Source organism: Rhipicephalus microplus, chromosome 7 (genome assembly GCF_043290135.1).
Source record: "Rhipicephalus microplus isolate Deutch F79 chromosome 7, USDA_Rmic, whole genome shotgun sequence".
NCBI classification, from domain to species: domain Eukaryota; kingdom Metazoa; phylum Arthropoda; class Arachnida; order Ixodida; family Ixodidae; genus Rhipicephalus; species Rhipicephalus microplus.
In genome coordinates this window covers 84,955,355-84,977,962 of record NC_134706.1, presented here as the reverse complement: position 1 = coordinate 84,977,962, position 22,608 = coordinate 84,955,355, and the positions used below count along the sequence as shown (strand labels likewise).

Genomic DNA, 22,608 nt, shown 5'->3' with positions numbered 1-22,608 from the left:
GCCAAAGTCGAAGAGGTCCCTGAAGGATGCCAAGATATGCCGGAGATTGGCTTCGTGTGCTGGAATGACGTCTGGCGCGATCATCTTGTCAAAGTCGGCATCAGTGGAGCTCTGTGAAGAGGATGCGGTAGCAGGCAAAGGAGTGTCTGCAATGCATGCAGTAACAGCATGTTCACTGATGTAAGAGACGTTGGCTAGAGTCATGCCGTCTGGAAGAACTTGAGCGCACCAGCTGAAGTTCAGTATCGGTAGCGACGCCACATTATTCGTAATCGTCAACACAGTAAGAGGAAAGGCAACATTTCTGTCTGATAACACGTCCAAAATCGGTGCCACCACATAATGGCTGTCAGGTACCGGAGGAAAAGACCTCATGACTACCCAGATAACGGCTTGGGGTGCTAGGCGAACGTACCCGACAGGACACTAACGTGGTTGAGGTGTAGTTGGAGTGACATAGCAATAAGATTCGTCAAGCTTAAGCAAGCCTATTCCACAGTCAATTAAGGCAGAGTGCGTGGCAAGGAAGTCCATGCCCAAAATGAGTTCACGAGAGCACTTCTTGAGCACGGCAAAAAGCACAATTATGGAGCGGTCAGCAACACTAGCACGTGCGGAGCACATCCCAAGCACAGGAAAAGTTCCACCGTTGGCGACTTGTATGAGCGGCACTGTGGGCGGTGTTAAAACCTTTTTTAAGGCGGCGGCGAAGCTCTGAGTTCATCACCAAAATGTGGGACCCTGTGTCTAAAAGGACAACATGTGCATCGTCTAGTTTAACGTCTATGAGGTTGCGTCATATCGGCATATTCAGAGGATTTGGCTGGCGAATCGTCGATGCAGCATCACCTCTGGGGACTTCATCGTCTAGTTTTCCCGAGCCAGATGTGCAGTCGGCGAAGGAGGACGGCGAAATTGGGGTGAGCGCGACGACGGGCGACGAGACAGCGCTGAGCGGGAATGGTGGCCGGGAGGGGATGGTGACCGACAGTGCACCATCGACAAACCGTCACCACCGGCTGGCTGAGGCGACTCGTGGCGAGTTCTGAAGCGGCGATCATCTGCCTCTGTGCGAGGGTTGTAGCCATAGGAAGACTGACGCCAATACTACCTGATATTGCAATAGCGGATCACGTGACCAACACGATGGCAGTTAATGCAAATGGGCTCGTCATCAGCAGTCCTCCACTCAGCGGGATTGCGAGAGCGCGCTGGCAGCCTCTGGCCTTGGGCGTAGGAAACTGGTGGACGACGGTCAGTCAGTCGGGAGGGGGCAGCAGTGCACACAGATTCCAACCCAACGTTCGAAAGCTCTTGGCGAACGATGGCATGCACTGAAGGTACCATTTGGAAGCTGGACTCACAGGCACCAGAGAAAGTTGAAGTGGGAGACATAGCTTCAAGTTCTCGAAGGATGATCTTCGTGACCTGTTCTGCCGTCAGCGGTGCCTTTGGTACAGGCATGTCTTCGCACGACCATGTTGCTGCGGTGTTGGAAGTCGAGCGAACTGATGGGAAATGTGTCGGCTTTTGGCGGCCTCAAAACGCTGACACACTCGGAAAATCGCATCTACAGTGTCACAGTGCTTGCAAATTAGCAAATTGAACGCGTCATCGGCAATGCCTTTTCATATGTGCGCTACCTTCTCGGACTCATCCATGCCGTCATCTGCTTTGCGGCAAAGGGCGAGCACGTCTTGCATGTAAGACAGGTACGACTCCGATGACTTTTGAGCCTGAGATGACAGCTCCTTCTTGGCCGCTGTCTTCCTGCCAGTCGGTTTGCCGAACAGTACACGCATGTTTTCTTTGCACGCATCCCAGCTGCCTATTCCCGCTTCGTAATGCTCAAACCACACTTTGGCTGTCGCCTTCAGGTAAAATAGGATGTGCGCCAGAATGAGTGTTTAGTCCCAGTGATGATTCCTGCTTGTTCACTCCTACAGCGGCAACCATTCTTCAATGTCGACATTGTCGGTCCCACAGAACGTGCCCGGGTCTTTCAGCTGGGGCAGAACAGCTGTCGTCGTTGAGGTGGCTGCTGCGGGAGCTTGAGCCGGACCCTCTTGTGCCATCGTGGAAAAAACAAAGCGTCGGCCGCTGCGTAGCTCCGCCTTGTAACCCCGCACGACCACAAAAATGTCACGGGGTGAGAGTAGGCAGAGGGTAGAAATATATTTACAGATTGTACACGGAGTACACAGTGTCCTTGAACCAAGATGGCGGAGTGGCAACAACACGAGCTTTTGTTCAGTCGTCATCTTCGTCGCCTTTATGGTGCATTCGTCGATGTTAATGATTTGTATCAGTATTGTAGTGACTACGTACAAATGAGTGCTTCTAAAGTTTTGTCAAAAGCTACAGGGTATTTCTCCGCGCCAATATCAGTGAACGTCGTCGTCTTCTGTAGACTTGACTCCACTTTGTCTCTGCCCGAGGTTTCATGTCATGACCTTCTGCGGTGAAGATGCTTTCCTCGTACGTGTTTGGTACGTCCATGTGGACATGAATTAAGCGTTAGTTGTCCCGCGGCCGTTATTTATGACCACAGATAGCTTGAAACCGCCATTTGAGGAACATATGTTGAGGGCCAGAGCGACCGTCCTAATCGCTGGACAGCCGGCCCACTGCTAGCCGTCAGGGAGTGAGGCGCCTTGAAGCGCCCTCTTAGGTGAGGCGTCCTTTAAAACGGACCTAGGCGCTCCGTTCAGGAGTGCCTTCCAGTTGTCTTTGCTTTTTCTTTTGGCTTATCTTCTATGTTTTATTTTAAATCCCACGGCACAAGGGGCATATCTATTTCCAAGTAATATATCGCTTTAACACATAGTGACGTAAATTGCATCAAATTTTTCATTCTTCAACGTTTCATTCTTTGCAGCGTTTCATTCAACGTTTCATTCTTTGCAGCTATAATCGAACATCTAGTGTAACTGCCATGAAGGTCAGGCTTAATCTCCCTCCACTTGTCATGCGCAGAAAAATCGCTCGCCTTTGCGCGTTCCAAAAAATATACTATCACAATCACGTTCTAAAATCGCGCTTATTGCAGCCTGCATCTTTCATATCATCCCGCATAGATCACCTCCACAAAGTGCATATCCCTCGAAGTAACACCGTCACCTTTTCCCAGTCTTTCCTTCCTAACACATGTCGCGACTGGAATCTTCTGTCAACATCAACCGCCAGTATTACTGAACCTGACGCGTTCCGTCAGGCCTTGACATCTTCCATGTAAAATGCATTACATGTCGCGCACGCGATAGTACCTCATTGTATTCGTAACTTGTATTTCACACCGCATTTTTTTGTCGTTTTCTTATTATTGAATCTTTTGCACCTTTTGTGCGTTGGCTGGCTTCTTACGTGTATGTTTTGCTTTTTGCCCGTTTCGCTTTTGCCTCTTTTTTGTTTGTTGTGCTTTTGCCCGTTTCGCTTTTGCTCGTTTTCTTATTGAATCTTTTGTACTTTTTGTGCGTTGGCTGACTTATTAAGTGTATCTTTTGCTTTTTGCCCCTCCCCTCTACAATGCTGTAAAGCCCTGAGGGTAAAATAAATAAAGAAAGAAAGAAATAAAGATGGAATGAAATTCTTGATGTTGCAGAAGACCAAGAAGTGGGTTTAGTTATATTTCCTATCATGTTGCTTGCATTATTACGAGGACCGTTCATAAAAGGCGCGCGTACTTGTGCTTAAATGAAAAGTATAAAAAGATGAAACTTCGCTGGTTCATATCAGTGCGCCCAAGTGAGCCAAATGGTGCAAAAATACTTTGTATATTTTGGCGTGCAGTCTTTTTTAACGTGATTGTATTCAGGAAGACATTAAGAGGAAACTTACATTATTCTCTGTGTGAGAAATGGCTTTGTGCATTAACTTGCAGTAATGCTGGCTTACGCACCATAGTCAATGAGCACGCTGACATCGACACCCATTCTGGCGGACAAGTAGCCGAGGTACAGGAAAGCAGTGAAGGTGCCGATACCCTTGCAAGCGATGTCAGCCACGAGCACGTACAGCACGTCCCTGCACAAATTACATGCATGCCGCATGTTAGAGCGTGTCGTTTAAGTAGTCTTGCGTCACTGTCAGAAAACTTTGCACGTTTGTTGTAACCTTTCTGTACTATACATCTCGATAATTATGCCAAGCCTAACACGTAATGTCCACGCCTGCACGCACCGTATCTGCGTTATCTACGTGGTTTTTACTATATATAATGGAAGTGTGAAAAAAAATCATAAGCGAAACTTATTTAGCTCTGATGGGGCAGTGACACCTGGCTGCCAGCCCTAGTGAGGTGCCATCAAAAGACATTTACGGCACATGCAAGATTCAGTATACGCTGCCAGTACTCAGAACGATGAAAGCGCCCCTGCATGTATCCAGCGTAACGCGCGCAGAATCGAGATAAAAAATCGTTCAACATCACTATTAGTGTATTGGCACCCCCGTTTAATATAAATCCCTCCACCGATAATTTCGAGCCTGCGCTATATAGGTGGTGTCTTCTGCGGCAAAGCCTTGTTTAACATCAACCGCTGATCTGGTTAAGCAAGGGCTTGGATCGTATCGCGTAGACCCGAAATGATGCCTGGCTATGACGTCACTGTGCGCTGCCTAGAAACCACTTGGTACAACAGGGTCTTGCTTCGCAATAGAAAGAGAAACATTGTTACCGTGAGCGGGGTACAGAACATGCTAATGGAGAAAGTTTACGTTGCTAAGGGCAAGAGAACGAGCAAGAGAGGAAAAAGAAAGAAAAAAAAGTAAGACAGAAATAGAAAGAGGAACAAAACATGGCATAACAACGCATAATATAGCATCGCAACAGATAAAAAAGGAAAGTGAGGTTGAGGGGCCTTCATCGCGCCTTACTCGCGTGTTACGCACGTTAAGCCCAAACAGCGTCGCACAACTCTTATAAATGTGACGGACTGAATGAAGCAAGCAACACTGGCGGCCTGACGGACTCAGCCATACCGTCACACTGATTCCAGGTGCCATACAGGGCTCCAAAAGCATCTGCGCCAAGTCTAGGCCGCGCTACCAGCCGGCCAACGGGCCAATGTCAGCATGAAATTCGTGAAACCTCCGGAGCCGCTGCGGATTGAAGGCGATGTAGGCAAGCGCAGGAGTCTCTTCAAGCAATGTTTCTAGCTCTTTTTTACAGCTACAGAGCTTGCAAAATAATGAAAGGGCGTGTGCTTCGACGAAAGTTACGTTGCTGTTGAGCGTCGCTGAAGAGGAAGCCATCGATGAGTAAAACGCATGCAGCTCCACTGAAGGCCACGATAAACATGACTGTGACGTAGTAATCGAGAAGTTCGACGACTGCTGCGCTTCAGAAGTCAATCAGTTAGTATATCAGCGTTATCTGTTCCGCCCACGAAAGCAAGAGCCAGGTGAGCGTTTTGAACATATTTAGGGGCGAAGCTCGTTAAAGCGGCACCCGTTCGTCCCTCGTCGTAGTGCGTAACGTGTCTTACGCTTTGACCTGCAAGGTGGTGTCAGTGGGAGATTTCTCCTGTGCCTTGTTGAACAATAAAAAGTTCGCAGCGTGCGCATTAACTAAAAACGAATTCTTCCTTCTCTCATTCCCCATTAGCAGCCATTGGCATGTACATTGAGCACTATCTGAAAAGAAAGGGTTGATACGTTATACTCGCTGGGTGTAACCTCCTTAGTTTAAGAAAGATTTAGCGAGCGTTGAGCCGCAGTGCCACGAATGCAGTGAACTAGTATGTACTATGAACTCGAGGTGGTTAGAGGTGCGAAGTAGACACGAAGTGCAAGCCATAAGAAAGTGTGCGCGTGGCACCTCTCGTTCAGTCCTTGGAATGTCCGCTGGATGGCGGTGCTTCTATATGCGGAACATGTGATGAAAAGATGCGAGAAGGTGGTACTTGGAGTGTTGACTAGATGGACGAACTGACACACACACAGATGCAGGGACGGACGCACGAATGGACGTGTGGATGCACGAACAGACGCACGCAGGGACGGGTGGATGGACGCACGAATGCTCACACAGACGAACGCATGGACGGATGAAAGCAAAAACGAATGGACAGACGGATGCTTCGCCCCACTTTCCATTATTCACTTCGTGGATATGCTGCCATTTTTTTACGAGACTTGAAGACGAAGGCAGGAGGAGCATCGAACTTCAAAGAGGAAGCAGAGTCAATAAGAGACCAAATCATTTTTGGTACAAATGAAGCTAAGCCTCAGGAGAAGCTTTTGTCCGACAACAAGTAAACGTTGCAAATGGCCGTGAAAGTATATGCAAGGCAGCTGGTATAACGGCCACAAACTAAGCAATTTGCACGCGAGAGGAGAAACCAATAGACGCCAGGCGCTAGACACGTGGTGGTTCATAGTCTAAGCAACAAAAAACGTTCTAAATGCCGAAAGCGCGGCCGGGTGCACGCACCTTGAGAGTACCCAGCGCACGGAACAAACATGCCGCGCGTGTCATAAGAGAGAGATCACTTTACCGTGTGCTGCTAGACAAAGCAGCAATTAGGCTAGCTTCAAGGCAGCGATGACGATGTGGAAGTCCTCGCGATTGGCATTGAGAGCAGTTGGTTAGGCTGGATCATTACGGCAAAAGTTTGAGAAAAGCTTGCTCGTTTCAAAGTGGACGCGTGGTTCTCAGGCTAATTTGCAATGCTGCCGGTCGCGTTGTACACAAAGAGGCATGCGGTGGACATGCGACATGACAGCGGGTGCGTCATCACGGACACACCTACTTTCCGCTGATTCTTGGTCCCATAAAAGGAGAGAAAGGAGGGCGGAGAGGATAATAAATCGCGTATGTATGTAGAGTATGCGAGGAGGTGGGGAAGCACAGTGAGTGCGAAGAGAGAAAGGAAGAGGGAGAGGGCTAACATAGCATAGAGGGCTAACGTAACACAGGAGTGAAAACAGTGAGGTAACAGAGGCAGGAGGGTGACGAGGGTCGGAGGCAGCATAGAATAGCAAGAGGAGAGAACAAGTAAGTAAGAGAGAGTTGGTGGTTCAAGGCCATCAGCTCCACCGTTGCCTTAGTCTTCGCACCACTGATTCGTAGCTGCACTTTTTTCTTTTTTGGCAAATATATATCAATATCAAAAACATTGCAAGCCCTCATAGACAGCTTGTGCGGGAAGAGTTAATTTTAAAAGCGCCTTAAATACCTTTTGCATTGCAATAACGGGTATTCATCTGAACTTTTCATTATTAGGCTAACCACCACACTTCTTTGCCACTAAAAATGCCGAGATGTTAACTCATACCCATAAATTATCACGAACATGCTGCGAAACGCTGAAGGTCCACGAAGTATACGTTCCGTGAACTTACTGGTGGCCGGACTTAGTCAAGCTGCATGTAAGACAGCTTTTTTTATTCAACCCCTTTCTCCTTGCTTAGATTAAAGAAGGTTGCTTTGATTTAGTCTAAAATTCCTATCTGCGGAGGCCACTTACAACAGCTGTTACATCACTTGAATTTTCTAACGAAATCGTCGAACGACAAGAACTGTCTTATTGCCGTTCTATAAAAAATGCCGCACTAACACCACTTATTCAGCGATGGCACTCTTTAACCTTGTCGCCGAAAGTTAAGCTCAATCCTTGCGGGAGAAATGTAACCGGGGAATCGCGCAGCTCACTCGTGGAAGCTGTTTTTGAAGGCGTTGAGTCTCTGGATGGCCAGGTAGACAGTTCCCGTGACACCCACGCTTTCCAAGCAGGTGTACAGAGCTTGACACCACATCTGCGAGTTGATAATATGAAGCCATGAAGTTGATGATCCATTGCATGCGCAGTTCGAAACCACAGCTGTATTTCATATGCAGCAGAGCTCCGTGCGCAACACCTAACAACTCCGTGGGCAAACCATCGATTCCTCTTCTAGATGGGAAGCTTCTGTATCTGGGGAATGCCGCATGAGGCTAAATAACTTGCTTCGTGCGTAGGAGATTTGTTGTTTGTTGAGAACTCAAACCGTTTTTTCCCCTCATATATGGTGCGTGATGAATGAGCGTTCTGTCTATAGTCAGCGCCTGTCCTTATCTGCTCATCGTCCGTGTTTTCTACCGTGCTGTATACATCGATCATGAATCACCAACAGGCTATTTATTCACGATGAAGTTAGGCGTAATGAGAACATTGGGCGAGGTCCGCAACACCTTGGGGCAATAATGTGGCGTTGGTTTCCACCAATATTTCTGATAGTCTCCAAACTAAAGCAAAGATGCAAATAAAACAAGCTCCTCTTAAAAGTTAAATAACGCAGTTCATGGACACCTGGGTAACCACGAGGTTGGCTGTTTCACAGCTGGAACGAATAGTTTTGCAATGTCACCAAATAAATCTCGTTACACTTTGCTCGAATAATGTTTTAGCTCCCACGTACGAGTGTGCTCCTAGAAAATTACAAATCCTAAGAATATTCAGAACTTGAGAATTCATTATGGAGCTTGTGGTTTCTGCTTAACTGTGATAGCGTTTAGACTCCGAACAAGGTAAGACGTGACTTTGCTGCTGTGCGCATTTGAAAGCTGCGCTCTCAGAGAGACCTACAGTGAAGTAGCGGAGTTACGAAGATTTGTCACACGCTGCAATTGCATTCTTTCTTGCCTCGTCCCGACTCGAAATTGTTGCAGGGCCCTTTTAACGCGGACGAAAGGAGCAGACAGGTTGATAATTAAAGTGTCAATTTATTTGGCCAAACTTCCGGCCGTGTTGGTTCCCGAATAATCTGCAATGTTCGCGTTGTGGGCGGGATCTTAACAAAATGATCCAGTACATCCCTGTAGCTTCTCGAACACTGCAGGTGTGGTTTGCGCTGAGAATTACCCTGTAACGAGGTGGTAACAAAACTTAAGGAAGGAGTGCGGCAATATATATTTTGCGGCTGAAGAAGCAACGTGCCGCTTTGGTCTTAGAGTCGGGCCAAAATCAGAACAGCGCTATTGCCGCGTTACGAATGAGTTCATATCAGCTCCGAGATCATCTGCATAAAAATGATAGTGAAGTACGCTGAAATGAAACCCTGCCAAGTTTCGATGCATGTTGGCGTCCGACCTGCCACATTGCTAAATGTGCAATCAACAACAGGGAAATCGGCAAGCTTATTTGAGGGCGCTGCCTATTTGTTTTTTTTGTTCCTACGGGAGGGAGCGTAGTCACGTATTCTTCATGTTACATATCACAGCACTGGAGACCCACATTAGTTAGATGCACGCGTAGGTTCATCTTTACCAGCCATGAATATTAAGACATTCTCTATATCTATAAACACGTGTGAGGGTGTTATCGCATCTCGTTTTCATTGAAATGCTGCTGCCTTTTTCAACAATGAAATTCGCGACCACAAGCAGCTCGGCACGTTTGCCGGACTGCTACACTCATACCTGGATACAAAGATCCCTGATTGAGCAGGACATTGATTGTATCGTAGTAATGAAAGAATAGTCTTGCGGTAAATATAGCGTTAGGAATTTACTTTCATAACGAATTTTTGGATATAATCAACTTGTTTTTGTGTGTGTTAGATGCAACTTAGTTATAATGAGGTTTGAGTGTATACCAAGGCGGGTCTGAACTTGCCTTCGCGCTGAGGACGTGGCTCCAGTCTGCGTAGGCAAACGCCTGGAGTCCCCTTGCGGCGCCTTCCAAGGACAGCGCCCTTAGCAGCAGCGCGACGGCGGTTGCAACGTGCAGGCCCAGCATTACGTAGAAGAACTGCGCGCAGTGCGGGAGTAAGCAGGAATATGGTTTTTAAGATAAGGAGGCCTTGCAGCCGAGATCTGTTTGGTATAGAAGATTTTCGCCGAAGCTACTGGCACATCGCAGTTGTGTCGCTTTCTGTCCAACGGCAAATTTGCATTCCGATGGTACGTGTGTTGTGCATCGAGCTGTGCACCTTAGCTAAATCTATATATTTAATAATTATCGCTGTTTAACGTTTTAAAATAGCGATGCTATTACGAGAGACACCGTAGTGGAGGACTGTGAAGACTTCGACCATCTGCGGTTGATAATAAAAAATGCCACCCGCACCTTCCCACGGGAGGAACTTGACTAAATGCGTCGCATTCTGTGTGGGGGGGGGGGTATCAAGTGAATGTTGCGTCAGTTGGTGTGGTGTCGGAATGCTCAATTATCATCTTGTCGTTATTAATATTAATTTAACGAGGAAGAAGCGTTGCCTTCAACGAGTGGTGGGACGCGGATGTGCGATCCAGTGCCCATACATATACGGGGTGACCAGTGAATGGTTATGCAGTGCTAGCAGTCGTTTCTTTTTTAGTAGCAGACTCTGCCTGCGTCGGCCTTGCGAGGTGAGAGAGGGGGAGGGGAGCAACAGTTATGCGTGTGTCTTCTTGGGCCGCCACGAGACTCAATTATGCACAGCAATGGCGCGGACGGCGTGCCGAAGCGCGACATTGTGCGACTGAGAAATGCTCCGCGTTTAACAATTTCTGGAGTTTAACATTCCAAAACTACAATATGATAATCAGAGATGCCATAACGAAGGGCTCCGAAAAATTTCGACCACCTGAGATTTTTCTAATGTGCAACTAAATCTGAGTACATGCGCCTCGAACATTTCCGCCTCCCTTGAAAATGCCGCCACCGTCCGGATTCTAACCCGCGACTTCCTGGTTATAGCAGTCGAAAGCCATGGCCATCCGACCACCGTGGTGGGGTCACCTGAAGTTTCTAACCTTGACCCAAATCTAAGCCCAAACCCACCAGGATGGTCTAGTGTTTATCGGGCCCGGGAACTGACCCAAAGTCGATGCCGTGGCTAACTATCCTGGCAGCGGTGATTGTATTTCGATGGACGCGAAATACTGGAGGCCCGCCTTCTTGTATTTAGGTGCACGCTATAGTATAAAGAACACCAGAAGGTGAAAATTTCCGAACACTCCACCCCGGCGTCCCTCAGAGTCGCATCGGAGTGTTAGTACGTAGAACCCCAAATACCAAATCGGAGCACACAGGCTTCTAGCGATTCGCCGTAATCAAATTGCGGTTGCCATGACTGGGAACGAACCCGTGACCTTTGCGTCAGAAGCCAGGCACCATAACGGCTACACCACTGTCGCGGAACATAGTAGCGAAAGCGCCTCAGGTCTCATAGCTCTTTAGCTTCGCCTTTCTAACATTGCTGTAGAAAATGAATGACTAATTGATTATTCTTTCATTAAGTGGACATTGCCTTCTGCTAAAGTAACTCTCTTCTAAAGCTCGAAAGTTGTCCCGCGAAGCATTTTAGTTTCTTCAAATTGTTAATAGCGCACGCGTGTACCAAATTTGTTATTTTAGATAGCAGGAATACATTTGATGCGTTCATCTCCGGCATTCATTCGTTCATGCGGTACTTTGTGTGTTCTCGCAGGCATGGCACGTAAAAGAACTCTTTTTTTTTGCTAATAATTCTACCACAATGTTGAATTTGATGGGATTTGACAGACGCCTGTCGCCGTTTATTTGAGCGTGGGAGTGTTGGCGGGATTTTAAAGGCACAAGATTATTTTCGCAGAAGTAGACAACGTTGCTAAGCCGTTGCTTTCTCTTGAACCAAATGGTAAAATGCTCGTCTGGGATGGAATCACACATCGGCTGATGAGACCTCCAAACGCACATGTACGAACTTCAATGATGTAGGAAATTGTTTGCATCAAAAATGCTAGAGTTGCGCTAACAGCAAAGTTGTGGGTGCAAAGAGAATTCAAATATTCAAGTGCCAATCAAATCGAGTCTTCTAATATTTCCAGAATATTTTTTGAAGACTTCGAACGCGATATTGCAGAAAAGGAACGTTGTAGATGATTCCTAAGCATATTGTTGTGTGATAGCAACGTGAAAGGGTTTCTTTCGGCTAGGTTGATGAAGCGCAGGTGGGATGGCGTTTCTTATTTATGAAGAACGAGGCAACGCAGAGGCTGAATCGTATTTATGTACATGGCTTGGTGCAATGAAAGTGTGGCCGACAACACTTACGCGTGGAAGGCAAAAATGCTATTTGCTCAACCAGTCCTCCTCTTTCAACTTTGGTGGCAGGCGCGAACAAGAGCGTGCGCTCCCTTTCAAATAAGATTTACCTCGTAGACGTCGACGTATAAGAACACCGGGAATTTAGGATGCTAAAATAATCTTCAGCATCCAATTTTTGAGACTTAATATCAATATTTCAGGGCCAAAACAGCATTGAGCCTTGTACTTTGCTACATCTATCACCTCCATGTTGGAAGCAGCGTTTTCTTGGGTCAACATATTTGCGATGGTAGCGGAGTTTGAAAGGCAGCTTTATTGCAATTTTGTGATGTAGTGGGGTGCAGCATAATAAAAATCTTAAGGGGCCACTGTCAATGAAACATCGGCTATATTTGTCGTCGGGAAGCTCGCATAGCTCGAAGAGTGACATATCAATGTTTCTCATGTGTACCCGTTTTGCTGCAGCATTTCTCGAACACCAGCAATGCAAGGACAACTCAGCCAACCGTTTGTCGTTGTTAAGTACAGTTTATTGGCCTACAAGTGTTGCTCAACTACCGCATTATGAAGTCGTGAGACGCACGTTCTTGAGTCGGATGAATCCAACGTGGGCGAGGAGTGAACACCAACACCCAGATGGCAGCCATCGACAGCAGAGGCTGCACCCGTATGTTGTCGAACGTGTGGTCCACAAGTGCTTGCTGACGTCGGCTGAAAAACGAAACAAAATAATTAAAGGTAAAATGAAGACGCTGTGCCTGCGCGGAATGCACAGCGCAGTCACCTGCGGCGAAAGCTGGCCTTCTAAACCCTCTTGGTGCAACACTACAAATAAACTTGCGTGGCACCGATTGCGCCATAGATTATTTTTCGGGGAAAGTGGGGAAGCAGCACGGTCGGACACTACGAGCATGGGTAATTAAAGACATGCGGCTTAAAAATGAGCCTCTGTGTCGATATAGCGGGGGTTTCAAACACGCGGCGCCCGACCCGCATAGGGCCTTGTCCATAGCATTGCCCGTTTTATTTACTCCCAATACTCTAACGATATCAGCGTTACTGCGCTAAAAGAATCATTGAAACTGCCGTCCCTCGAATCTCGTCGTATCATTTCTCGATTGTGTCTGATGCATGCTTTCTATTATCACCCTCAATCACGGCACGTCCTCCTTCAACCATCACACAGAACTTCATCCCGCATAAACCACAGTCACCCTATCGCACCAATAAATGGACACACTTCTGCAATGATTACTTCCTTCTTTCCCAATGGGATAACACTGTGGAATAAACTACCTGATAATATAGTCACGTGTAATAACCGCCAAATTTTCCGCAGTAAGCTAAAATGTCACATGTCGCAATCTAACTGAATGTGCTGTTTTCCCTGCCAATGTTTAAATACTTTTTTTAACTAATGTATAAACTGTCGTCACTTTTCTCTGGAAGCTTACCTTTGTACCATTACTTTTTTATTTGCATTTGGTAATATTGGCGTTTTACTTTGCATATTGTACCTTTTTTTTTTCATTGTTCTTTGAATGTTTACGTTTTGGAACCCTTCGAGTTTTGTTGAGTTGTTCGACATACCTTGTACGCCGCCCCCCCTTATGTAATGCCTCCGGGCCTTTAAGGTGGAATAAATGAAATGAAATGAAATGAAAATATATTGTTAAGGCTGAAGGAGGATCGCAGGAGGATACGAAAAAAACTGGTTTATGGCATTATTTACACATATTTACAGCAAAGAAGGGTAGTGGTTTCACGAACTACGAGCGTGGTGGATGAACCATTACATAGTTCAGAGCGACGTCCAGCACTCTGTGGCGTCATTTCAAGCCCTGTCGGGCTACTCCTCTCTGAGTTGAACACCAATAACACACACACAACATGTGAGGGGGACGAGCATTCACGGCCCACGTGCACGTCCAATATTCAATCGTGATTACTACACAGCAAGGTGGCGCCAGCAGGGCTCTTCCTCGTCGTGTGTGTGCCGCTAGTCGAGAGGTCCCAAGATCCTGACAGCATACATCAAAGGGTCCGCCGATCTGTTCGCTCAATTAGCTGGGTGATTTGCGGCGGCTGTCACGGTCTCTTCCAAGGAAGATGCTGTGTTTGTTGTCCTCACTCGAACGATTTACGGCGTCGTGGCGACACGACGTCTCATCCTCCGCCTAGCAGGGACAATGCCTGACGAGCATAGGCAGCCGGCTGGTCGGCTACTTGACTGAGGATTAAAAGAGCGCCGCCCCCCGTCAGCTCTGGCGCCGGTCACAACAGCCTTCCCCTCGCTAGATGAGTCGCCGAGGTCATCAGGCACCGCTGCTGCTCGAACGGACGACGAAAGGGTCCGCATTTGAAAGTCAGGAACTCGCCTTTGCATGCCACATGGTCTGGTGGGCAATTGCCAAAATCTTCAACAGCGTCTGGCACACTGGGCGCCGAAGGAGCTGGGGGCCGAAGGAGCCACGTAGACACATCAAAGCTGACCACGTAGACACATCAAAGCTGCAAGCATATTCCCATTGTAAAGTGACAGAAAGCGAATAAAATGCATATTAACAGGACACTTAAACTGGACAAGTCTGAACTTGCATGTGAACTTGTTGTGAAGCCTGGAAAACGATGCGGCCAATGAGTACTGAACATTCAGATGCGTTAGGCGGGTGGCCGTATTAAACCTAAATGAAGTGTTAACGTGATTAGCGTTTATGCACGTGGCCTCTAAGATGTGCGCCCCCGAGTGGTTACCCAGAGGCAGCCTTCGTTGCGACGAAACGAATTCTGTCATATTCATTTGTGTAGGAAGTTATGAAAGCTTCGTGTCGTGAAAGTGACGTTGCGGAAGAAGGACCGGAAACAGAAGGTGCGCTGCTTGCCGAGCTTCGGCCAATCACTGAAGTCTGAAATAAAGAGTCTCCCCCCCTAAAAAAACACGAGAATCGGGCGTCTAGAACTATTGTGGCCACCAATAATAGCCGTGCGATCTTCGACACCACAAGTGAATGCCCACTTGTCTTAGCGCTTATTCGGTTAATCGATGACCGAAGACTGTCTGCGCCGATATCGCTGCATTTTAAACGTCGTTCATTTTAAGTAAGCAAGTACGCCCAAATAAAGTTTAGTCTTTACAGGCTGTGATTGCTTATCTAGCAGTCATAACCACGTAAGATGTTTCGACATTCACGATGCGGAAGATAAGCGATGCACAAGGCATTGCTCATCTCTCTCGTTGCGGAAGACGGCGATGAACCCAGCCATACGCATAACATTTCGTTAGAAATCTCTTAGTGGCTTCTCTAAGGCTGCGCTTCACAGGTCCTGATACTCGGTGAAATAGTCGAGCTGATGAGGCATGCTTATCCGACAAAGCTTATTTTACTTAGCGTGCTTAGCATATTTTACAGCATTAGCTGTTACCACAGGGACTCCGGTAATATCACCTCTTACCGCAAAAGGCCGCAAGGGCACCGGGATCACTAGGACTCCGGGTGTTCTTTAAGGTGCCCTGACATCGCACAGTAAGCGGGCCTCTACCATTCAGCCTCCAACGAAATGTGTCGGCCGGTGTCGAACCCGCGACCTTCAGGTCAGCAGCCGAGCACCTTCGCCACTGTTCCACCGAGTCAAACCATTCGCTTGTAACAGAAGAAGAAAGTCTCGAGAATTCATCAATTATTTTGTTTTGCGTTTCTGTGCACTTGTGTCTATTGGTATTAACAGTAACATAATAGCATAGATAAAAATGTATCTATCAAATCGAAGCCAGTATGTAACCGGAAACAACACAGCCTCTGGTTCATTGGAAGTTTTTTCGGGAGTACCACAAGGTTCTGTTTTAGGACCCACCTTGTTCCTAATATATGTTAATGATATCTATATGTGCCTTGAGCCTAACGTTAAAATGAGATTATTCGCTGACGACTGCGTGATCTACACCACTATCCGCACAACTGATGACCAGCTTAGACTTAATACCACACTAGCTAGTATTGCATGTTGGTGTCTTGAGTGGGGAATGGTAATTAACGTGTCAAAAACAGCTTGCCTTTGCATAAGTCGCAGAAAAACAATCCAGCATTTTATTTACAATTTGGTCGGCACAAACATTGCAAGAAACGACGCTGTTAAATACTTGGGCGTTACCTTTACAAGTAAACTGAAGTGGGATGCACATATAAGCAGCACATACACAAAAGCCTATCGCCAGCTGGGGTTCCTGCGTCGAAAACTTGCATTGGCGCCTCCTAATGTAAATATGATAGCATATAAATCTCTCATAGGGCCGATCCTCGAGTACGCCAGCATTGTTTGGAACCCCCACCAAAAATATCTTTCCGACAAATTAGAAATGGTCCAACGCAAGGCCCTTCGCTTTATCTATTCTAAGTATTCGAGGCATGACAGTGTCACTGAGCTGCGCAGGCGGGCATGCTTGCCGACCCTTGCAGCCCGTCGCCGTGTCTCTTCCTTAAAGTTTATTTTTCTTTTGTATCACAACGTTTAAACATAGATAAAGACAACTATATAAAGCCGCCTAACCATCGCTTTCGTCGTACCAACCACAATAAGTGCATTAGACCATTTATGTCACGCTGTGACACTTTTAAATATTCATTCTTCCCGTCAGCAGTGGAAGAGTGGAACAAATTGCCACGTGAATGCGTTAATCTTTCCTCTGTAGATTCATTTGTTCGGAATGTAGAAAGCCTGTTTTATGAAGACTAAAAGCAACTTTTGTTTTTTTTATGTTTGTGAGCGCTTCCAAACACACTGATCACAGTACCCCCTGCTGATACCTTGATGTTTTGTGACCTGTCCATGATTTTGTACAATTGCTTTCATCGTACAAGTTTTATTTTCACGATCATCTTGTGATTCTGTTTGTTCCGCTATGTGCGATATTGCCTGGTTTGTACGCGACTGTGTATATTTGCTCGCCCACCCTGTATGAGCCTGAGAAAGGCTTACAGTATTAAATAAATAAAAAAAATAAAAAACCCTGTACCAGCCTGCGCTATAAGTATGAGGGAGACTCATCGTCTCCCTCCCTTACCTACCCTCCCCGCCCTGAATCGGCCCAGTTGCAGAAATTGCAGCTTTTCTTGCCATCTCCCCGTTTCTCGCCAATGCAAAACGTTTGGTGAAATATAAACACTGACTGATTGATTGACTCATTGATTGATCTTGCGCAAGCAAGGGGGGTGGTGATTGGATGCCCTCGTCCGTGGCCCCCTGTTCATACGCCGATTGTGCTTAGCCTTCAAGCAGCTGTCAATCGCTCTACGAAAGACACTAAGTTCAACAGATGTCGACATCGGGCAAGAGGGCGGAAGAGGCATGCTCACCGATCCGTGTTTGATGGCGTAACAGGTGTGGTTGTTGGCCATCCAGCCACCCGGACAGGAGCCTGGCCACGGGACGGAGGAGCCTCCAGCGATCTGCAGCAGCACGTCGGACACGGGCAGCGAGTGGGCGACCACGCGCAGAATCACGTACAGCGTCAGAGCGTAGCCCATACCTGAGTTTTAAGTGTAAACCAGTATCAGTAACGTATACGTGGTTAATGTGACGTAAGGTGCTAGGTTGATCAGTAACGTAAGGTGCTAGGTTGATCTTTAGTTGTCAAGTAACATTTCTTTTCTTTAACATACAAATCATTCAAACAATAGGTAAAGTTTGTCTAACATTCTTCTATCACAATATAAAGGAGGTTACAAGCTTCAAAAACACACTAAATTGTTTTTTAGATGTTACGTTTTCAAGCCCCCTTTCTATACAAAAATATTTAGCAAAATAAATGCTGTAGTTACCTTGAGCCGTTTGAAAGTCATGGTTTCGAGCTTTGACCAGAGTTCCATTAATCATACCTGGGATATCTTTTGTATTGCTTTTGTATGTAGTCGTTAACGGGGTTGAGACCGTTCTTGCTCACCGCTAAGATAACATATTTTGCTCAGAACTTGTATTTTCCCCTCACGTTTTGCTTAAGATGTCATTGCGAAGTGTTCTTGGCTCACTCTTGTCACCCAGTGGCGTAATTTCGTAGCGTACGCTCTTTCCAGAGTTACGTTGTAAAAGAACTTCAAGTGCCCCCAATAGGATCAAATGTGTTGTCTCCCAGAACAGTCACCAGCTGCTTTAATAGTTCGGTCACGCCATTTTTTCTCTATCGAATATCGCACCTTACATGCGGACACCTTTTTCTATCCAAGAACATTTAGCATCTGCGCGTTGTTGCAGTTCGTGTCCATCCATCATTAAACGAGAAACAACTGATTCTTCGTGCCACCTTGAAACCAATATTCACCCGAACTGAGTAGCACGCATCCTTTACTACATATTGTCGTGAGTGGAAACGACGATATACAAAGGTAATCGAACTGATTGGTGAAGCTATAATGGAACGTATAGGAACGATTGCACAGATGAAGGTTCCAATAGAAGGTGGCCGGTTGAGCAGTGGAGAGCGCACTGCACAAATGAATCGAAAGAGACGAACTCTGGGCCGTCAAGCCGGCTGAGAACGACATTAGGACCAAAGAGGTGCCGTCTAAGCGAGCATAAATCACTCCTGTGCTGGTTCTTCAAAAAAATTTTCTTTTTTTTCTTCCGTTGAAACAGCGAGTACTTTCAGACGCTTGTTTCACCAAGAGTTCACGCAGACCTCGCAGAAATTATGCTTTTCTAAATACTTTATAGTTTACCAACAAATCAAAGGTTCTATCACTTGTGATCTAGGTGCAAGCCATGTGATAAGCGTCACATAAATTGGGGGTCTTGCACTTTTGCGATTTATTACGTTCACGTGTGACGCAGATCGAGACGAAATTCGTGCGCCCCACTCACCGAGGAACAGCGGAACCGTGCTGAAGATGCCGCAGTTGCCGTCTCCAGCAAACTGGGCCAGGTTGCTCTCCAGTTGCATCATGGGCATCGCCACGGTCATCAGCAGGATCAGGTACGCTAGCAGGAATGGCACTGCGCGTAGTGACAGAGCCAATAGTGTGTCGTCGGCATAATTTAAAGGCCCTCATGAATAATGAAGCTTACCCTTTATTCTTTAAATTATGCTTTATTCAATGATTACCCCGCTTAGCCCGAAGGTGCTGCAGCAGGGGGGTTACAATGTGAAGAAAAAGACATGGTCAGTATCACAGCGCACTTGTTCATTTGATAAGTGGTTCCATTCGCTGATGGAACAAACAAAAATTAATTAGCATACAAATTATATCTTGTAGGGTAATCCAAAATCTTAAATACTATGATAATTTCGCGAAGAGAAGTATTGAGGACTGGGAAGGGGCATTTATTTTCGAATGCTAGTTTTACTGTGAAATAGCTGATACAAAAGCTTTAACCGCAGTTTTTTTCGACAAGATGAGAGTAATTTCCATCCTATAGCTAATTTATTATATTGGTGCCACGGTCATTTCTTGTGTAGCGATTTAGGTCCCTTACTTACGACTTCAGTTACTGATCGGTGCCTAACGCGTATCACAGGGCAATCTGCTGCCTGGGGTAAACCTAACCTGGCACCTGATTACCTGAAACCAAAGGAAAGTAAAGTAGAACAACTAGATACCTCAAGGGCTTCTTTAGGTTTTCCCGTCGGACAGAATGGCCAGATACTAAGGCTTTCTCGACTCCTTCACCAGTTTTGCTGGCCATGTCGAAGCACTTGTGCAGAATGAAGCATATTGTTACGCACCACCGCCGCACCCACTTCTGAAACAACCACAGAGTCCCACATAGGCGTATAACGACGTGGAATTCTGGTCGTGGTACCACTTTTCCAAGTGAGTGGCGCCTTTTTCACTCGCTTTTGCTCGAGCGTCACCAGCAGCGTCAAAAACGCAGTCTTCAAGCAGAAAAATTATTTGGCTCCTTACGCGATTGAGCTGACGAATTTCTACAGCGAGTGTCACGCACGAGTTATTCGTGATTAATGTATTAAAAAAACCACTAAAAGTTTTAAAGCCTTGTTTCCAGGAGTCAGGCTCAGTGGCAATTTGGAAAACGAGTCCTAAGCGCAGTTCCTTTAAACTAAACTTTGGTTCTAGAATGCGTGCAAACATATATGTGGTGTCGAGTGCATTTTCATGTGATTGCAATGGCAACGAACTGGAACGAGTAAAGATGAGACGCAATAAATGAGCTTGAAGACAGAAAGAAAAACTGACCCATACAGCCCAGCGAGAGCGTCGAGCACCGTCGTCTGTTATCGCTAATTCGATTGTCCCTCAAGCGCGTCGGCCTAATTTATGCATACTTGATGGAATCTTCCAGCGTTATCGCTTGTGCTGTGCCTTGGCTCGGGGACCAGCTGGGCTACTGGTGTCCCGAGCGCAATCTTATCAGGATATTCTAAACAATTGGGAAGGTTCACATACAGTCAGGTGCCGCCTATATAAAGCTTCGATAATACGTGTAATGATAACTGAGCTTGTGTTTTGTTGAGGCTCAGCGTCCTAAAACCGCGATATGATTACGAGAGACACAGTAGTGGAGGGCTTGGGAAATTTCGATCATCTGGTGTTCTTTGTGCACTGGCCTCAACACTTCTGCCTCAATCGTAAATATGGCTGCCGTGGCCGAGATTCGATCCCTCGAAATACAAATGAGCGCGCGTAGCGCTATTATGTTCTTTAGCTAAACCAAACTTTATACACAAAGGGTCTCAAGCTACGAGGCCAAGCTAGCTAAGTTTACCCCCGTATTCAGCGATGCTCCTCGACTCCCCTAACCACCGCCTTGAAAGCAGCGTAAAACGCATTTCGAACGTGCTCTCTTGAGGCGGTGGCAACTCAAGTCAAGGAGCGTGTCACGTAGTAGGAGAGCTCACTTCTTTCCCATAGTTGAATAGAAATCGCTAAACACAATTTCTAGGCACATGAGCCTCAAAGCTTGTCGCTGGAATGGCTGCAGTGCGGGCATGCGCTTCACACCAAGTGCAGTAGTTAGTAGCGGAAAACCAATTGATTGATTTGATTTGTGGGGTTTAACGTCCCAAAACCACCATATGATTATGAGAGACGCCGTAGTGGAGGGCTCCGGAAATTTCGACCACCTGGGGTTCTTTAACGTGCGCCCAAATCTGAGCACACGGGCCTACAACATTTCCGCCTCCATCGGAAATGCAGCCGCCGCAGCCGGGAATCGAACCCGCGACCTGCGGGTCAGCAGCCGAGTACCTTAGCCACTAGACCACCGCGGCGGGGCGCGGAAAACCAACCTCCTCCATAGGAGATGAACATCATGGGAAACATGGTGGCGTTGGCGCTGCCCGTGGTCATCATGACGAGCGTGGCCAACTTGTGAGCTCGGCTCCGATACTGCGTGGCGCCACCGTACACCGCAGGTTGACCGGGACGACGCTGCGAATACATTGGAGAAGACACGAAAATTCTATCATCTCTCTACATTTAGCGGCAGCGTTTCGCAGGAAGACTAGTTGGTAAAATCATGGCGAAAAGCATTTATCGTTAACGGAATCATTGATCATTGGATCATTAAATTTTCAGGTTGCGCTCACAAAGACGCATCAAAAATTATATATATATATATATATATATATATATATATATATATATATATATATATATATATATATATATATATATATATGAGATGATATTTGTATTCCCGCCAATTGCTTTCGCGTCAGATCGTGAGATCGGGCATACATATGGTCATATTGCAAACTGATCCACGTTTATGACAATGTAGCACCCATACTAATAATTACTGCTGTGAGTTCAACACTTCAAAGTTGGATATAATTATCAGAGATGCGGGAATTTTCCGTCACCTGAAGTACTTTAACGTGCAGCTCTGTTCAAGTGTATGGTCCTCGAATTTCCGCCCTCACCAAATTTTGGGCCGCCGTGGCCGCCAGCACCGGCTCCTGAAAAGGCCGCTAGCTATTACAGAATCAATCGTCATGAGTTGGCCGGCTTTATTGCAAGCCAACACGGTCGTACTTCCGTATTTGCGGATCGTGAAGGTGGAGTGCTTCGGATCTACATCAAGGAACCAAAGTTCTCAAGTTTAATCTTGAGTACTCTGACCTACGGCTTCAGTGAATTTACCTTCTGTGCCAATCTCGGTCGTTAAAATCAATCAATCAATCAATCTATCTATCGATCAATCAATCTATCGATCAATCAATAAATTTGCATATTTAATACCGGTGTAACACGGACACTTTTATTCACGATCAGTGTAATATGGGTCGGTTTTTTTGATCGCGATGAACGTTATGACCGCTGCTACATGGCCCAAGCTAATCCGGTTCAAGTCGCATTAAATGCACCGGGTGGCACTTGCGTGCCGCAAAACATTTCATTGAAAACACTCTGCGTACGTTGTTTCAATAGAGCCATTTATCTGCAATAAGTTATTCGTGCAAGAACTGCTCAGTTCAGTTCAGTTCAGTTTTATTTCCTTAAAGGCCCCCATTCAGGGGGTGTTACATAAGGGGTGGGATTACAATTCAAAACAGCGGAGATTCAATTAACATTGCAAACAAAAAATTGAATTAACATGGCAGATGATCGGTGAGGCGTTCCAGGAAGGTAGATGATGAGGCAATTGTGACAATGTCGTAGGG

General features: G+C 46.4%; 1 protein-coding gene across 1 annotated transcript; it reads right to left on the bottom strand.

The window, feature by feature from the left end:
* Nucleotides 1–1,628: 1,628 nt before the first annotated feature.
* LOC142767810 (sodium-dependent proline transporter-like) lies at nucleotides 1,629–21,385 on the bottom strand. Its single transcript, XM_075870051.1, has 7 exons — nucleotides 21,232–21,385; nucleotides 18,846–18,977; nucleotides 17,345–17,517; nucleotides 9,597–9,731; nucleotides 7,655–7,758; nucleotides 3,895–4,023; nucleotides 1,629–1,770 (listed from the first exon to the last, which is right to left on the bottom strand). Exons 1-7 carry the CDS (start codon nucleotides 21,383–21,385, stop codon nucleotides 1,629–1,631), a joined length of 969 nt encoding a protein of 322 aa, XP_075726166.1.
* Between the last annotated feature and the right edge of the window lie 1,223 nt (nucleotides 21,386–22,608).